The sequence below is a fragment of the Aotus nancymaae genome, unplaced genomic scaffold (genome assembly GCF_030222135.1).
Source record: "Aotus nancymaae isolate 86718 unplaced genomic scaffold, 86718_ANA_hifiasm-v0.15.2.pri h1tg000039l, whole genome shotgun sequence".
NCBI lineage: Eukaryota > Metazoa > Chordata > Mammalia > Primates > Aotidae > Aotus > Aotus nancymaae.
Window position 1 is genome coordinate 998384 of NW_026988453.1, and position 18697 is coordinate 1017080.

The 18697-nt window shown below is 42.2% G+C and overlaps 1 protein-coding gene across 1 annotated transcript; it reads left to right on the forward strand.

The window, feature by feature from the left end:
• The first annotated feature begins 9086 nt into the window (after nucleotides 1-9086).
• On the forward strand, nucleotides 9087-13799 carry CUNH1orf53 (chromosome unknown C1orf53 homolog). Its single transcript, XM_012459216.2, has 3 exons — nucleotides 9087-9365; nucleotides 12252-12353; nucleotides 13581-13799. Exons 1-3 carry the CDS (start codon nucleotides 9108-9110, stop codon nucleotides 13650-13652), a joined length of 432 nt encoding a protein of 143 aa, XP_012314639.2. The 5' UTR covers nucleotides 9087-9107; the 3' UTR covers nucleotides 13653-13799.
• The last annotated feature ends 4898 nt before the right edge of the window (nucleotides 13800-18697 follow it).

Consider the following 18697-nt stretch of genomic DNA (forward strand, 5'->3'; position numbering starts at 1 on the left):
TACATGAATTAACATAGATGCATCTTGCAAATTTGAAAAATCAAGTTTTATAAAGTTATATAGCTGTATGAAATCATTTACATAAAGTTGAACAACATAAAAAGCAATATTATATTGCTGAGGAATACATATACATGTAGTGAAAGGCATGTATGGTACCTTGGTCTGTTTCTGCTACAACAAAATATTTGATACCGGGTAATTTATAAATAACAGAAACGTATTTTCACAGTTCTGGAGACTGGTAAGTCGAAGATCAATGTGCCAGCAGATTCGATGTCTGATGAAGGCTGCTGTTTCCAAGACCGTGCCTTCATAAGGAAGAAGAGAGGGAAGGGTAAAGGAACCTAGTACTTCCCTCCAGTCTTTTTATAAGGACATTAGTCCCATTCATGAGGGTGGAGCACTCATGACCTAGTCAACTCCCAGAGGCCCTACCTTCTAATACCATCACTTCCTTGATTAGGTTTCAACATTTAAATTTTGGAGGAACACATATTAAAGCCATAGCACACCAGAAATGATACATTTAGAATGTGAAGAGAAATACGCTTGGAGTGGTACACAGGGAGTTACAACTGTGTTTTTAATGTTTTCAACTGTGTAACAGGAATATGGGTACTGGTTATATTCTCTTTATATTTGTATGTGTGTTTGCATATCCATAATAAAATTTAAGAGGCACAAGAAAACTCATCCTTCCTCTTTCACTGGTGTGACAGTCCGTCTATAAAGGACTACCTGAGGCTGGGTAATGCATAAAGAGAAGAGGTTTACTTTGGCTCACAGTTCTGCAGGGTGTATAAGAAACCTGGTGAGGCTTCAGGAAGCTTCCAATCACGGTAGAGGGCAAAGGGAGAGCCAGCATATCACATGGTGAGAGAGCAAGAGAGAGGAGAGGAGAGAGAGAGCGCACACGAGAGGGAAAGGGAAGAAGTGCCAGGCTCTTTTAAACAACCAGATCTTGTGTGAACTCATAGAGTAAGAACTCACTTATTGCTTCGAGGACAGCTTGAAGCCATTCATGAGGAATCTGCCCCCACAACCCGAACACTTACCATTAGGCCCAACTCCAACACTAGAGGTCACATTTCAACATGAGATTTGGAGGGGACAAAACATCCAAACCATATCAACTGGACATTGCCATGTCTGGACATGATGCCTGAAACTGTAGCAAACCAGGCTGTCATTCTAAGGCAAGCAGTGAGAGTATCAGGTGGACTCACTCAGAATGCCAAGGCTGAAAGACAAAGAACTTAGGTCCTTGCTGTTGAGCCAGGCTACCCTGTAGCACCATCTCTGGATTTCTTGTTTTGTGACATGATCAATGTTCTCATGTTATGCAAAGAGAGTTGCCTTTTGCTGTCATGTGTAACCAAAAGCATCCTAGTATCATCCACAAAAGCTCTTTAAATCTTTTTCTTACCTAAAATAAGGTGTTCATTCACAGCTCCTAACAAAATTATAAAGATTCTTTAATACTCACTTCAAATTCTTCTGTCATAAAACTTTTTCTCACCAAGAAACTTACCAAAGATATCTCCCTACTCTGCATACCTTTATCACTTACTGTCCATAACTATTTAGAGCTACTCAATGAGTAAGTTATTCACATTCTTACAGTCAATATGCTTTGGAAACACGATCTCTGGAATCTTAAAATATAATTTTAGCTCACTGTACAAAGCTTTTAATGGAAAGATCTGTTTGATTATGTAGATATATATCAAGCTTTTGTCATTTATAAAAAAAAATAGTAATCATTCAAACAACCTAAGCCTCATCCCATTAAGGACTGATGGTAAAACAGGCAACTGAACTATTAAGCAGCTGAAGGCTAACATACCAAAATGCTAAAAGCGCAAAAGTGGTTTCAGTAATAACAACAGCTAATATTTATGAGCTCCCACTATGTGCTGGGCACCATGACAGATGTTTTATGTATACTATGTCATTAACCTTCACAATAATTCAGCTTTGAGATATTATTCACATTCTACAGAGGAGGAAACCCAGGTTTAGTTTAAATAATCTGAATGTCACAGAATTAGAAAGTGAATAGGTTAAGATTCAATTCACGTCTTCATGCCTTCAAAGACAACGCTCTTTCAGCATGTCATGCTACTACTCAATAACTTATTCAGTGAATTATGGGTCAGTCACTGTTCTTAACAGTGGAATAAGATGACAGGCAGAATGTAGATGCTCCTATCATAAAACTTAGATTTTATATGAATTATACAATTATGTTACAAGTTTATCACTGACCATTTCAGAAATCACAATGTGGGCATAGCACATACATTTTGCCGCACTCAGTCAGCCATGAAACTTCGCTTCTCTGCTTTTATTGGTCCAATAATGTAAAACAAACAGGTTTAGCTCATAACAATGGTGTCTGAAATGTGCCATCAAAAATATCATCAGATGGAGCAACTGATGTTGACGACATTCTTATAGAATTATACACAGAAGAAAACTCACACAGCAATAGCACAATTTAACTGCACGTTGAAGAATCACATTCCACAGGATTTCAAAGATGAATCAGTTTTACACCTGTAGAAAACCTAAAGGGGTTGTGTGTGCTGTGTTGATCACTGAGGCATATCACTCGTGCCCACCACTGGGAAGATATTAACATGTATCATACTCAGTAGACTAGTCATACACGTCAATGTCATAGATATTTGACCTAAAACTCAGTGTGCCTTTCATTCCAGTCATGGAACAGTGGACATGGTTTTCTCCCTCAGGCAGCAACAAGAGTGCAGAGCACAACGCTCTGATTTGTATGTTGTATTTACAGCCTTAACCAAGATCTGTTACAAATGTGTTGGTATGTGGGAAATCCTACGAAACAGTGGCTGCCTGTGCAATTTTAAAAGCATGACACTAATCCATTTATCTTAATAATGTAAAAAATTTTTTTTCTAACAATGTTCCTGGATATTTCACTGTTATACTGAATATACATAAGAGTAGGTTTCAGTTCTAATACTTGTATAACACAAGGGCTAGAAGTAATTAGTCTGGATATTTTATGTGACAGTGATTGTGTGCATGTAGTTTATAATGGAAATGATTGTTCAGGGTTAACAAGGCTACACTTCACTGTCAACATATACTTACTTCATTTGGAATGCAGCTCATACACTGCACTTACCATTAATTCAATGACTGTTTGAGGGGAATTTACTAAATGGATTGCCAAATAAAATCACAGTTGTTATTTTAGTATATTGTGTCTCATAAACAATAGCCTGAGAGCTGATGTATTGGCAAAAGCCAATACTGCTTCATAACCATAAAATATTAAGGAAAAATACATTTGTATAATTTCTTTGCAATGCCACTCATATGTAGGTTTTTGCTGCCATTATTCATTCATCTATTCATTAAAACAAGCAATTTTTTTTAGCATTTTCTATGTACTTGTGCTACTGGAGATACAGATTTTTAAGACAATCTTTATCCTTAAAATCCTCACAGTCTGGCAGTAAAAACTCATAAACATAAAATTATACAACAGGATAGTACAATGTAGACTTGTAGAGTCATGCTTTGGCTATTATGGGAGCCTTGGGGTGGCAAGCCTAGCCCAGCCTGCAGAGAAGACTGGGGAAAGAAGGAGACAAGGAACAGAGCGAGCAGGCCAGGAAAAGCTTACTAGAGAAGGTGATACGTAGGCTGAGGCTTTAAATACAAGCATAACTTCATCAAGGACATGAGCATGAAGACTGAGGTAGAGATGAGGATGGGGTCTTTTTTGTCAGACTAAACAGCATGTGCAAAGTATGAATAATAAATCTCCAACATTTATCAGAGTGATGTGATACACAGTAAGCCCTCCTGATGTATTATTTACATTAAGGAACCATTCTGCTATAGTTGTAGTCAGGGGAAAGAAATGATAATGATAAAGATAATGAACAATAATAGAAGCAAAGGAAAGGACCAACTTGAGACTTTTTGACAAATTAGAGACAATTTGAGACTTTACCTACAGACAAAACTAGCAGGAGTTAGTGATGGTCTGAATGGGGAGATGTAGAAAAAGCGTAGAATTACTCCAAGATCTCTGAATTAGACGATTGGACAACCATGCCTTTAAAATGGAAAATAAATGAGAAAGTAAGATTTCAAAGGTAATGGTGATTAAGTCTGTTTTGGACATGATGAGTTTGGGGTAATTTTAAACATCTATGTCTAGCAGGCAGATGGCTAGATAGGTATGTTGCTCTCACAAGCTTTGAACTTGATGAAGAATCATTACTACAGGGTAATAGAATGAAAATATAAGCATGGAGAAAAGCACCTGGGGAAGTGTTATACAGTGAGAGGAGTGGGCTGAGGATTGCTGAAGAACTCTGAAGAAAATCAACATTTAAGGATGAAGAGGAGGAAGAAGGGCTCTTTACAAAGTCAAAGAATAATATTTTAAAAAAGCAAATTTTAAGAATTTGGGGTCCAAGAGGTCAAGAGCATAGCTTTGAGGGATAGACAACTGACCACCTTAAAAGTACATGGAGTTTTAGTTAGGGAAGTACTGTATAAGTGCACTGGATTTAGCAATACTTTAAGTTGGCAGTGCAGGTAGAAGCCAGACTACCATTCATTAAAGAATGACTGGCCGGGTGTGGTGGCTCACGCCTGTAATCCCAGCACTTTGGGAGGCCAAGATGGGATGATCACAAGGTCAGGAGTTCGAGACCAGCCTGACCAACATGGTAAAACCTCATCTCTACTAAAAATACAAAAATTAGCCAGGTGTGGTGCAGGCTACAGTAGCCTGTAAGCCCAGCTACTCAGGAGGCTGAGGCAGGAGAGTCGCTTGAACCTGGGAGGCGGAGGTTGCAGTGAGCCAAGATCACGTCATTGCACTCCAACCTGGGCAACAGTGAGACACCTTCTCAAAAAAACTGAGTGGATGATGACTAAATTACTTCATATTACATAGCTCATCTACACTCATCCAAGATAACAAAAACAAAATGGAAAGATGAGAGTCAAATGCAGCAGTGCTCTAGGCAATGTAACACTGATGGAGTAGCATCCACTGTGAAGTCAGCAGAGATTTGCTGGGCTTGCAAATAGACATGGTTATAATTCCCAAAAGAATTTTCTACGACCAGCTCTGTGAAACAAAGTTTGCTACTGGATGTCCGATTAAATGAAACAAAGATTCCCTATAGGCAACCTTAGGGCCATGTAACATTTGCTCTCAATCATAAGAATTGATAGTGAAAATGCACTCGACATGGAGCATGACATGTCATAACACACCATTCGGCTATTTGGAAAACATTAAATACATAATCAGTGTCCAGATGGAAGTGTGCAAAACAGGAAGTATATGGACAAGAAGTCTGTTGGTAGCTCCGTGGCTCCAGCAGTAATTTGTCCACTATCAGCTCAATACATTCATAATTCATTAAAAGTGAACACTAAAGTCAATTAAAGGCAGCATTTCAAGGGCTTAGATCAGATCAGTTAATGTATGCATCTGTCTTGTCGGTAAAATAGCTCACTTTAATAATATAATTTATTAAGAGTTCAGATTTAGTATCTCTTTTCACTTAGGTTTAAAAAATATTTGCAATAATACACATTTTCAAATATGCAATACTATGTATAGAAATCTAATATTACAATTTCATGACATTTTTTGTCCAGTAATTAGGATTATGTATTTGAGACATAAAGAACTGCTGACTCATTTATCCATTCAAAAATTCATTATTCATTATTCACCATGTGCCATAATACTTTCTGCAGAAGTACAAGATGGGCTGTGGAGATAAAAAGATGAAAATGACATGTCCCCTATTATTTTCTGATCTGTTGGGAAAACAATGCCAAAAAATTATAAAAAGTTAAAATGGCACAAATAATTGTGGGAAATCAAAGGAAGGCTTCCAGAGGGGACAGAGGAACATAAAAAAATTTAAAGATGAACATTTAAATACTAGGTATTGAAAAGGACTGGGTGGGCTGCTGGAATTTTGCTTTTGAAAGTCACACTGCAGTGGACTTTTGTGAGTTGTGCTCCCAGCATTAATTCAGGGGTCATTTCCAGCAACAGGTTTGGGCAGATCCAGCGATAGACCCTGAATGGCTTAAGTATAACCTATACTCAAAGGCTGGTTCTAAAATGGGCACATGATAAAGATATGGCCGACAGGACTTTCAGAAGGGAAAAAAGGCTTCTCTTATCCTGGAGCTTCATGACTTTTTTTTTTTTTTTTTTTTTTTTTAATTTGGACAAGGACCAGAAAGGATGAAACCATGGGAGCTGTCTGCAGCTGTGTTTCCTCAATGAGAAAAATGCCTGCCTGAAAAGAGAATTAGCATTGAAGAGGCTAAGGCAGAAAAATGAAAACCAAGCCCTGGTGACTCCTGAATCAAGTCATGCTTCATGGTTGTATGAGCAAACACATTCCTTTTATTATAACCAGATTGAGTTGTGTAATCTACATCACGCGACCTAGAGAGTCCTAGTACCCATTTAAAAATTACTATCAATGAAATATAAGGGAATGCATTTCTCTCATCTCCCCACCTCTGACATAACAAGCATGTTCAATATTAACACAAATATCCCAAATGATATGTTATAAAATATATCAAATATTACATATTACACACAGAGTTGTGGCACAAAAATGACTCTTTCTAGAGCAAATCTAAATGTAAATTCTTTCCAAATAAAATTCAAACTGTATGTACCACTCTAAGATGGGAATTAGTGCCTCCACTTTCATATAGTTTTGTCTACTTTGAGCACAGAGAATCTGAGAAATGAACACAGGATACCATAAGCTAAAGGTCAAGCCCTGAGGAGGGTTTCTAAAACAGAGACATAACGAAAGTTACTTGGTGAGAAATGACACTGAGTCTAAAGTATGAAGATCAAATGAAAATTGAAGGGGGCAGGTAATCTATTCAACATCTAAACGATACTGGGAATAGAAGATACAAAAAAAAAAAATAAAGGTTTTGGTTAATTCTGTAATCTACCTTACCAAATAATCTGAAATTCACTTTTACATCTCTTTAAAATTGCTGTTTTTAGGCCAGGCGTGGTGGCTCACACCTGTGAACATAGCACTTTGGGAAGCTGAGGTGGGAGGATCCCTTGAACCTAGGAGTTCAAGAGCAGCCTGTGCAACATTGGGAGACCGTGTGTCTACAAATAATAAAAAATTAGACAAGTGTGGTGGCACACACCTGTAGTTCCAGCTACTCGGGAGACTGAGGTAGGAGGATGACTTGAAATCAGGAGTTAGAGATTGCAGTGAGCTATGACTGAACCACTGCACTCCAGAGGGCAACAGAGTACGACTCTGTTTCAAAAAAAAAAATTAAATAAAATTACTGTTTTTAAATTTTGAAATAATTATAGATTCACAAGCAGTTGCAGATATGGTACTATATTTACTTCACCCAGTTTCTCCCAATGCTTACACTTTACATAATTACAGTACAATATGCAAACCAGGAATTTGACATAAAACAATGTACGTATAGCTCCACATAAAAACCAGGAATCTGACAGTAAACAATGTATGTATAGCTTGACATTGTTTTGACATAAAACAATGTATCACATGTAAATTTGTGTAACCATCATGGTCAAGATACAGAATTACTGTGTTACCAACAAGGTCTCTGTTGTTCAAGCCCTTTACAGTCACTTCCACCCTCTCATCACCATTAAAAGAAGTTTCATGTAACAATATGTACTCTTCCTAGATATCGATTTTCTATTTAAATCTGGTCTAGTCTATTTCATTCCTGTAAAATGCTGTCCCTACCCTTTGAATCCACATCATGGCCTATCAGTGGATCCTGATCCTCAATTTTAAAGACAATGCAATAAATCAATTTCAGGTTTTTCTTGGTAGGAGGACCTGACTTATGGTGAATGTGAGAAATATCACAGTTGCTCATTTTTGGTGATCTCGAGTTTGGTCCCACTCTTCCACAGCTTTTCCTAGAGTCCCTCCTTCGCTTTCCAGATTTTAAACTCTCCTCAGATTACTGACCAGTCTCCAAATCCTAATTTTTTATTCCAACACAAAGAAAGTCGATTTGCAAAATAGAATTCCAACTTATTAACTCACTGAGAATTTGTACTGAACCAAGAGAGTTGTTTCGATCAGCTCCTACTAAGATTTAAGACAATGAAAATCTGACTACAGGGTTGCATGGTAAACACAGAAACCAAAAAACGTCTAGTGATGGCCTATAGTGGCTTAGCACCTTTCTCCTGCACAACTGAAGAATCACTTTTGTTCTCAAAGATCAATTCCTGGCCTCAGTTCCTCCTTTACATGAAACCCAGACTGGGGGTAGGAAGAAGAGGTGGTGTTAATTTAATCCTAACACCTGAGATTACCTCCTGGGCTTGCGATAATTTTCTCAAATTCAATTCTGTGACAACATCAAGATAACTTTCATCCATCTGAAAGGAAATATAGTTTTAGTTTGGATTTTGTAAATATTCAGCAACATGAACACAACACCTTTTCTTACTCAGTGTGCCCTTATTCTAAGGGTGGGCGAAAGAATCAAGCCATGAAAGCTCCACTTCCACCTTTATTCCTATCACGTATTACCTGGAAACACTCAGCTTTTTCTAGATAGGCCCAAGGTGGTTATTAACAAAGCTCGGGTCTTTTGATCACTTCCTGGGATCTTAACAGTCGTGCAGATTATACTGAATGATCCCAAGTCCAGTTTGACATGAGAAAAAATGTCCACCTTTCAGCCTTTGGGGGTGGATAAAAAAAAAAAAAAAAAAAGCTTAGAATTAGAATTTAAGTCCAAAGATGGGAAACAGCAGGCTCTTCCCCGTCCCGGCAGCTCATTAGAACCTCGTTATCCGCCTTAAAAGCCCGTTTTATTTCCGCAGCGGGCCCGGTGGCAAAGGCAGAAGGCTCAGTCCCTGGGCCTCCACCAGCTGTCCCAGCAGCGCGACCTGACCCCACGCAGCGGCGGCCACGCGCGCCCCGAGATCGGCTCGCGGCGCCCAGGCCCGCGTCGGTCGCCCCTCCGGGCCCCAGCGCCGGGTGCTCCACCTCCCAAGGCCGGCGGCCGCCATGGCGGGTAGGCAGATCAGGGCGCTGGTGGGTCCCGCGCTCCGGGGGCAACCTCCAGCCGCCCCGCCGCTAGCACCTCTCTGGGTCCCAGCTGGGTTCCGACAGCAGCTCAGCTTAACCCACTGCTCTGCTAACGACGAAAACTGCGGCGGGCCCGACACGCCGGGTAGGCCGGATACAGCGGCGAGGCCTTCGGGGAGCGAAGAGTTAACTGCGGCGGAGCGGCGAATCGCAGAGCTGCACGCGGCCGCCTGCGCGGTGAGACCCCCCTCCTGCCCGGCCCGCCCCGCCCCTCCGCGCCTGCGCATCCCGGGCCTCTCCGGACCCGCAGGCCGCGCGGCTGAGGAAGAGGTAGCCGGACGCTCGCGCGGTCCTGCCTCGGGCCTCTGACACGCGCGCACGCACGCAAGCTTCCTCTCCCGACCTTTTCGCGGGAAGACTGGCCACAGTTCGCGTTCTAGACAGAGGGTTTATTTACCCCGTCTCTTTTGAGCATGAGTGATTTGTTTTCCGATCAGCGTCAGGGCTAAACTCCACTACCACTCTTTTGTGGTGTGTTGTGTGTGTGTGTGTAGCGGAAGGGGGTGTTAAGGAACTGATGAGAAGGTGGAGAGACTGAAAAGTCACAACAGAAGTGTGTTGTGTTTTATTCTGCATTGTCAGTTGAACACTTAGCCATCCAGTGATTTTTATGATTAAAAAATAACACATTGACACATTCATTTTAATTTTTCCATTACCTTCTCGTCGTTTCTCTTAACTCTTAACGGAGCAGAGGAAACTACAATTTGGTGTTTGCATTCTTCCTACACACTCGGGCTGTTTTCTCCTGTTTTGCGGATTTGACAATGACTTGTTAGTACCAGTATCTAAACTTATCTCCCTTTATGCCTTCTAACACGGTCTGCGTGAGTTTAAAGGCAGCATTTTATGTGATTACCTTTACAAAAGAAACAGAAAAAGAGAAACTGACTTCATAAACATAGAAAAGCAGTATGAAATAAACCTATTTAATAAGCTGTGTGTGCGTCCAGCACTTGATGGGGCTAGTATTATATGGTATGACTTGAGCCAAAGGGGTAGAGAAGAGAATCTCGGAGGTTGCCTAAAATGGACTTATTTAAATAATGACAGTTAGTAGGCCCTGAGAACCCACTGTCGGTCTGACCCATTCAAGTGTTGAAACTAAATAAAGACTCATCAGGAAGCGACTGGCAGCTTTTGATTGTTCTTGTTTACGCTCCCCTTTTAAAAATAACGTATGTGATTTGTTCTCACACTTCACCACGTAGATATGGTGGATATTAAAGAAAAGTTTTATTCTCTTTAGAGCAAACACCAGTGGCGTGTGAAGAAACTTTCAATCAGTCCAGGGAAGGAAAGGAACTTTTTCTCACTCGGAAAATCCACACTTGTTTGATCAGTGTCAGTATCACAGGTTAAATGACTATCCAAGAGACCATAAGTTAAGTCCAATAAATAACAAGCTGTTGTTCTTTTTTGACAAATCAGAGCCCCCTCACAATGGTCCTTCTTCCAGCCTCAAGGCAGATAGCTCTGTTATGTTTCTCCCGGTACCAATGCGCATCACTGAACATCTTGCCCTCCAGTCAAACTGTCAGCACACTTGCCTCATCTTTGTCTGTGGCCACCGTTACGTGAGGCTCATTCACTGAGGACAAATTAAGTTTGTGTGGGCAGCCAGCAAGCTCAGAGGTGCCCAATCAACATGGAAAGCTGTAGACCAGGCGCATGCGCAGGAGCAATCCATTTGGCTTCCAGGTTGCCAGATAATTGCCCTCAGAACACTCCCAGAAGCTATGAAAAGTGAAAAGAAGCTTGCTACAGAGTTCCTAGTGTTTCTTTGTTTTTCTTTCAAGTCTGCAAACACGAGCTTTGTAAATAAATAAAGAAATGAGGTCCTGATAATCGGTCATTCTAAAGTAGTGCTGAGTGCTCCCGATTTCATGTAATCTGCTTCTGTGGTCCTACTGGATTTGGGAAGTCGCTCTCAGACCAGTCTGGGGACTTGCTTGGATTTCTGTTGCCCTGCCCTGCTCTAGGTTTGCTGGAATACCTTAGAGTGAGACTAGACTTCGACTGTACCTGCTCTTTTGCTACACACTTTATTCATGAAACATACTGGGTTAAAACCTCAACCAGAATAAGATATTCAGCCAGTAAGTTAGACACTGAAGAAGTTGGTGGTGGTTCATACAAAAATGTGTTTGTCAGAAGACATGCAAGTTTCACGTGTATTTTAAAGAAAAAGGCTCTGTACAAGATTGATGCACTGAGTTACTGCATGGTAAAAGGGTTATGTAAAAAGTCCGTGGGAAAGTTCCTCTACGAAAACCCAAGGCTAAGTAATATCACCCAAATGACCCAAATCCACAGAAAATGTTATGTTATTTACTTTGCCCTTCCCACAAAGTACTTGAGACACCTTTTTAAGTCATGTTTGAATGTAGATAGAATATGCTTCCTTGACATTTGAAATAGTACAATGTTTCTTTTGATCAAACTTGTGAAAGTATTCAGTGTTAATATGTTAAAACAATACTTTTTTCACTTAAAAATACAACTAATAACACAAGGAAAAAATAGTATAAAATGTGCAATGGAGTAACACATGAAGGTAAAGAAAGTGTTCAATAATAGCAAAGGTAATACTTTTCTGTAAGGACCGTTGGTTTTGATTAGCACCTTTTCTGTAAGTTTAAATCATTATCCACATATTTTAAGTACTGAAATTCCAACTGCAACTTCTGAGTGAAAGTTCATTTTCAGCCTCTTAAGCTCTTAAAATCATTTAAATCGCCTGTTATTAAGCTTGTTACCTGGAAACCAAATGAAAAATATCAGAGCAGTGGCTACATAGTTATTAGGTACAGAGGAGTTCTTGTTTTTCCATCAACTTCTCATTTTTCTCAAACTGTATATTTTCTCCTTATGTCACATAAAGTTGGATTCTGTATAATGCTGGAGTGCATTTGGTCTTTAATTGCAAGTGCCACAAAAACTGCTGGGAAGAAGTTTAATATTGTTTAAAATTTTTCTGCAGTATTTTATGAGTAGACATTATGGTGAGGAGATATGATGAATATTGAGATTAATGAATTGTTTCATTTTATTGCACTTCAGGCTGGCCAGCTAAACTATGTGGATCCAGCTACTGGCTATTTGGTGCTTACACAGATTGCCCACTTGCAAAGAGGTGAATGTTGTGGCTCTGCTTGCAGACATGTGAGTAGCAATTCTCGCATTACAGCAGCAGTTTGCGGTGCTTCTGTAACTTCGTAAATACTTATTATTTGAACAACAAGTCAAATAAAAAAGCCAAATAGACCTGGAGTGCACTTTTCACAAGCTACTTTAGCCAACAACAATGAAGTCCTTAGTACCCAATGTAGGAGCTTGAAAGTTAATGGAATTTTGCCATGTTTCACTGTGAGCATCAGTTCCTTGAAATGCTGTGATTTGAAATTCATGGGAGCTCTTTATTACAATAAAACTTTTCATGTGGTTTCAAATAAGTTGTTTTCATTAGGTAAGTACAAAGAGGGCAGGAAAAGAAATCTAGAATGTTGCAAATTAGATCCCTCTTCTTTATTAGTTGAATAAATAGAAACTCACCCAGCATTGAGAGGTAGGTTTCCTTCAGATAATGATTTTTTTTCTTCTTTACTTCCTTCCCTCCTTCCCTTCTTTCCTCTCTTCTTTCCTTCTCTCAATCTCTCTCTCTCTCTCTCTCTGGTTCTTTCTGTGGCTCTTTTCCAGTTTGTGTTTGAAATAACTGTGAAACTCGATCATCCCACATGTAGTGGCTGTGCATTTCCTAAAATGTTTATTTCAATGGATACCTCTCTATTTCACTAATGAAGATAAACTAATTTCTCTTTCCCTATTATGAGCAAAGAATAAGTGGGAATTGCTTCTTCACTATTAGTTCTTAAAGGCATAGTACTGAGGTAAATTGTTATAGGATCAAGATTATAAGTAGGTAACAACCTCTGTTTACAGAGCACTTTGTATGTTTTGGTGCAAGAAGGTGTAATTTCCTTTAGCTGGCTCACTTTATAATTAAAGAATAGACACTAAATGCATGTATTAGCTGTAGACAGGATTAAACCTTAAACCTTCCACTTTATGTATGTTCCTGTGACCTTAACTGTTTCTAATCAAATGCATACGAGTTTTTTTTGTGAATCGAGGACTTGAAGCTTTTCTAAAAGTGGATTTTTGACAGTAAAATTCTTAAAGTTGGAAGAATGAATTTAGGAAATGTTTCCTGGACCTAATTAGGACCATTTGCCCAAGGTTGCCAATATTCTTCTCTTAGTCTGGAGGACCTGATAGATCAAATGGCCTATATAAAATTGTTAACAGTCTCTTTCTGTCACCATGAGAAGTGTGCTTTTTCAAGATGATTATGAAATAATTTAATAATAATTTGTTTTATTTCTTCTGCAGTGTCCATATGGTCAAGTCAACGTTAAAGATCCATCTAAAAAGAAGCAGTTCAATTCATATTTTTATATTTGACAACAATTTCATCTCTGTTCTCTAACTGTACTTGTATTTCTTTAAAAAAATAAAGCCCTAGTTCAGAATTACTATGTTATTAGTACTTGAACACTGGCATATTCCTAATTACATATATTAAAAGAACATCAATAAAATGAAAAAGCTAACAAATGTTTGTGTGTTTCTGAAATGCCACATTGATAGTTATTTTCTTTTCTTTTTGCTTCATTATCAGACACATATGTTGAAGAAAGAAAATAATGGCTGTTCCATTAAATAAATAGTAGCAATCGGGTCACATTAGTAGCTCTTGGTTTTTCTTAGCCACAGTTCTCCTACTGTTTTCTCATCAGTGTTAGCAATCCAAGGCGGGTTGCTGGCAAATAGAAGAGTTTTAGTACATTCTTCATTTTATTTATATCTTGAGCTATACGGAGATTGATATAATATATTGTGCAGCATATGAGTGCTCAAGAAGTGCCATCCTGCATCAAGAAATGCTCTCATCATCCATCTGTTCTTTCAATAAAAACTTTAAATCATTTTGACTTGAGGGTCAGGCCGCTGAAGATGTGTCACTTAGACCATTCTTTCTTCCCCCCCACCCCACCCTTTCCTCCGGTATTTCTTTTGGCACTTCCTAGGAAAATCTATCTTTGAACATTTTATTAGCCGTACACTTATTTCATTCACTGCAGTGATGCCCCTGGGCATCAGTCTCCAACCTGAGCCAGGAGCTTACAGGAGCTTCTTTTTATACCTTCTCTGCTTCCTATGAGGACAGCAGCCCCCCAGGAAGCCCTTTCCTAACCAGTTGCAGCTGCTCAGAAAAACGAGGCTGCTACCCACTTGGAAGACTGGCTTTGCCCAGAGCTGACTCCCAGCCTTCCCTCAATGGGATCAAAGGTCCTTGGACATCTCAGGGGTCTGCCTCAGGTTCTGCCTGTGGCCCAAATAAGTTTTAGGAATCTGAAGCAAACAAAGGTTTTGGCACCTTCTCCCACATTCAATTCAAAATAAAAGCCATTCTTAATGGTGAAATAAGTGAAAACAAGCCCAGTAAGATTCTAATTTTCCTCTTGATTATGTCTCTCTTTTTTTTTAATGTCAACTATTAAAATGTCTCCCCAAATTGTTGGCTTTTTCAGTGCCCTACTTTTGCTGGTGCTCTAACCATGATGCCCTAAGTAATGCTGCCCCTGAGCCCTGCGGGGTTACAGAGTGATATTAAAGAGTGGTGTCTGTGGACCGGTGCTGTCCTATCTGGAAATTACTTTGAGAGGAGCAGGAGAGGTGATCAGCGTTGTGATCATAGAAGCAGTGTTCCAGAAAGGCATAGGGATTCCCGGGAGCTGGCTTCCTTTCCATTTTTTGGTCAAGAAGCAACCAGCTAGTTCCATGTTTCTTACTCGATTTGAAGATAAACAAGGCCATTTTCTGTGTGGGGGCATAGACAGTGTTTCTTCAGCAGCCACCCAGAAGAGAAGGGTCTAAAACGCCATCTTTCTGGAGAATAGGGGAACGAAGAAAGGAAGTTCATTTTGAAGACAGGTCTGAGGTAAGACTGTTCTGAGAAAGCCCCTCAGCAGGTGGAAAGATGCCTCTTTCCTCCAGTCAGCTTTTTCCTCCTCCCAGTGCACTTCCTGTGGTAGGAAACTGGCCAAAAAAGAAAGGGTGTTGGTCACGAAGGACCCTTAGGTGGGACATTTGTAATTCTTCTTGTCAATTCTTCCTTGCAGAACTTCAAGCCTTGAGGGTAACAACAGCAAAGGAGCCCCTGGGGGGCTGCGGCGCGGACTGCGGAAGAAAGATGCTCATATTCTTCCCTGCTCCTGGAGCCAGAAGGAGGGCTGAGGTTGCTGTAGTTCTAGAGGGATGAATGGTGAACAACACGTTAGGGGTGGCAGCGGGGCGGGTACTCCCACGTTAAATACAATATGGCCACATAAATGGGTCTCGCTGCAAGAGCTTTAAGCTATATCGTATTCGCACATTGTAAAGTAAAATTCAGGTTTCTTATTAGGTGTGTGTATACAAACACATGTGGATGCCAAGAAATAGAGACTTGCTTAGAGACTTTAGAGTTTAAATCAACTCTGGTGCTGCTCGACTTTCAAGGTTTCTGGAGACTCCTTCTGCCCCAGAGTGTAATAAATCAAGGAAAATTGAAATTGACTTTTAGATTGTTTCTTATGTGAAACGATCCAAAGGAAACTGGGGGATCTTGTGCCAGGGTGAGGTGTGAAGATGGATTTCTGTAGCAGCGGTTCTCGTGGCAGGTGAATCATGATGCACACTCCTCTCTCTTCAAGAAGCAGCACTGCCCCCACTGTTTATAGAAAGTAGGGAAGAGAAGGGCTTTTATTTTTTCAAGTAAAATTTAAGGCTCCCAATCAGGGTGTGTTTGAAACAGTGCCCTGAGAAGTGGAGGCGCTCTCTGGGCCTGGAGTGGGTCTTTGTTCCAGTGCAGCATCCCTTCTCCAAAGGCATTGGCAAAATCTGTTCTGCACACACGGTTCCACTATCAGAAATCTGCAGATCTTAGTTATGCCTTCAGACAAGGCTGAGGAAGAGAGCTCACTACCAGACAAATGGCAATTGGCATGTTGTCTTCCTATGAGCACTTTGAGATCACGCAGCCCCTGGCTAGTGCAAAAGGAACCTCGCCCTCCACTCCTGGCTGACACCTGCCATTTCATCTTTTCTAACACTCAAGTCATGCCTTGAGTTTGTGGATTGGATGTCTATGGCGGAGAAGTGAAAAATCGGTGCTATTTTTTCACTACTCTGCAAAATTAAGAAGTAATCCTGGATGCCAAAACGATCCCCTCCTCTCATTAAAAAAGTCAGGTATTTAAGTGGGGGATGGAGGGCAGAGAAAGTCTACGTTCTTTTTGCAAGCCTCTGTGAAGAGGCTGAATTCTGAGAAAAAGGTTATCGAAGAACCCGCAGCTATCTTTAGCCAGAGACTGAGCTGTCCCTGGAATGTCCAGTGTACCCTGGACCTCTGGATGCTCTGATGTGTGCTGGGGTGCCCAGGGCACTGGGTTGGCCTCTGTACCCACAAACAGCTTCGAGGTTGGGCTCATGACGCAAAATGCACAGATTCACAGCTCTCCTTCCTGGCACTACAGGCATAAAAGAGTGTGTTAACCAAGGAAGCATGAACTCTGAAGGAATGGGGAGATCCTTAACGACCACATCCTTCTAGCAGAAATTTGTATTCTAACGTGTGAGCTTCAGTGCGCACTTCAGTGTGTGTGCGTCTGCGTGTGTGTGTGTGTGTGTGTGTGTGTAGAATGCACGTCGTTACCAAATACCTAAAACAGTATGTGACCGCAAAGAGGTTAAATCCGGTTTGGACAGGGATGAGTTGAAAGCACCCAAGCGTTTTCGGGTGGATATCGCCATCCATCCATCAGATGGCCTCGCTGATGAGCATACAAGATGAACCCGGGAGGACTGTCCCTTTTTGGCTGCGAAACCTGACCGGTATAGGGGAGATTCTAGAAGAAAGAGCTAAGGAGGCCGGGGCGGAAAGAGGAAAGTCAGGGGTGGGGGAGCTTAAAAGGTAAACTGTTGGGACTGACCGGCTGGTGGGACTAGTTAGCGAAGGCAAGTGTTTAGGTAGGAAGAGAGATCTAGTCGGAGCTACATTCCGGGATTTGGGATGAAAAGAGAAAGCCAGGGAGCTCGGGTTCGCCGCTCCTAATCTGTTCCGTACAGACCCTAAACTGTATGGCGGAGCTTGTGGGGCAGGTGTGGAGGCGGCGTCAACCCCTATGTGCCCCATGTACAGCCCCAATCCCACGCAGTTTTCTCAAGCGGCTGGGAATCAAGCGAGCGTCCCCCACCGCCGGCGCCCACTGCGCCCTGGACCCACGCCACGCATCGCCAAGGAGTAGCTATGGTGGCACGTGGAGGAGGGGCGGGTAGGGAGGGCGGCACCATCACCCGGACCAGCATCTTGGAGCAGCCAATCTCACTGCTCATACTCTCCTCCCCACCGGCGCAGGAGCCTTGCTGTAATCCCCCGCCTCCCCATCTCCGACAGTGAGGGGCGCACCGGGTGGGGGAATGGGTAAATAATTGGCCCGAGGCCCAGCTTCCCGGCTCTCCCTCCACTTTCCCGCGGCCTGACTGCGCCCGGGGCAACGCAGCCCCTCAGGAACCTGAGACCAGGTAAAGTGGCCTCCGCCCCGTCCCAGGTCTGGCTGCTTCCCCTCGAACCCTTGCCTGCCAGGGTGCAAGTGCGGGTTTTCTCCCTGAAGCTTAATCATCACCCTCATCCCCTGGCCGGGGCCTGGGAGGAAGAGATGCCCAGGCTCTCTTGTTGACCCCGTGGCGAACGCCGACCTTGAGCGCAGAATACTCCCCAGAGTGCTGGGTTCCTGATACCCAGCCCGGGAGCGCGGAGAGTGAGGGAGGGACCAGGAGGGGAAGGCGGAGACGCGGTGGGTGAACAATCAATGGCTTAGCCTAGTTTCCCTGCAGGAGCTACCGCCCATTCACCGTCTATGCAGTCAGCAGCTGGCGGCAGCATCTTTTAGGTACAAGCTGCAGGGAGGCAAAGGCTGGCTGGGGGGCCGGGAGCCCAGGGCGCTCCGCGGGACTCCAGCCCCCCCGCTGCGTCCCAGTCGCTGGACGCTCTGGGCTTTACGAGGTTCAGTTACCGCAGAGTCCTCCATTAACACCTCCTCTGATTATTGAGAGTCTGGTAGGGCTGAACGCAGCCTCAGAGCGTTTCTCTGGGCACCGGCCCGCGTCTGTGCCCTCTGCCCACCCTTTCCTCCTCCCCCTCCAGATCTGGAAGCATAAACAGAAAATAAAAGGCAGGTGGAGAGAGCTGAGGGTCAGAGGTGAGGGAATCAGATCAATTCCAACGGGGTGGCGGAGAGAGAGGAGGGAGAAATTAATTTTCTTCCAACGCTTTATTTATTTTTTTGGATTAACAGAGGGACACTCAGCGAGACGCGGGGACTGGCCCGCACCTCTGGCAGCCACCTCCCGCCTTTCCTTGCCGAGAACCGAGTTCTTGTGGGGGAAACGTCTGACATCGGACC

Excerpts from the sequence above, each read along its gene's own strand:
- CUNH1orf53 (XM_012459216.2), top strand. The coding sequence starts at position 9,108 with ATGGCGGGTAGGCAGATCAGGGCGCTGGTGGGTCCCGCGCTCCGGGGG. Across the intron at positions 9,366-12,251 it reads TGCACGCGGCCGCCTGCGCG|GCTGGCCAGCTAAACTATGT; the intron begins GTGAGACCCCCC and ends ATTGCACTTCAG. Across the intron at positions 12,354-13,580 it reads GTGGCTCTGCTTGCAGACAT|TGTCCATATGGTCAAGTCAA; the intron begins GTGAGTAGCAAT and ends TTTCTTCTGCAG.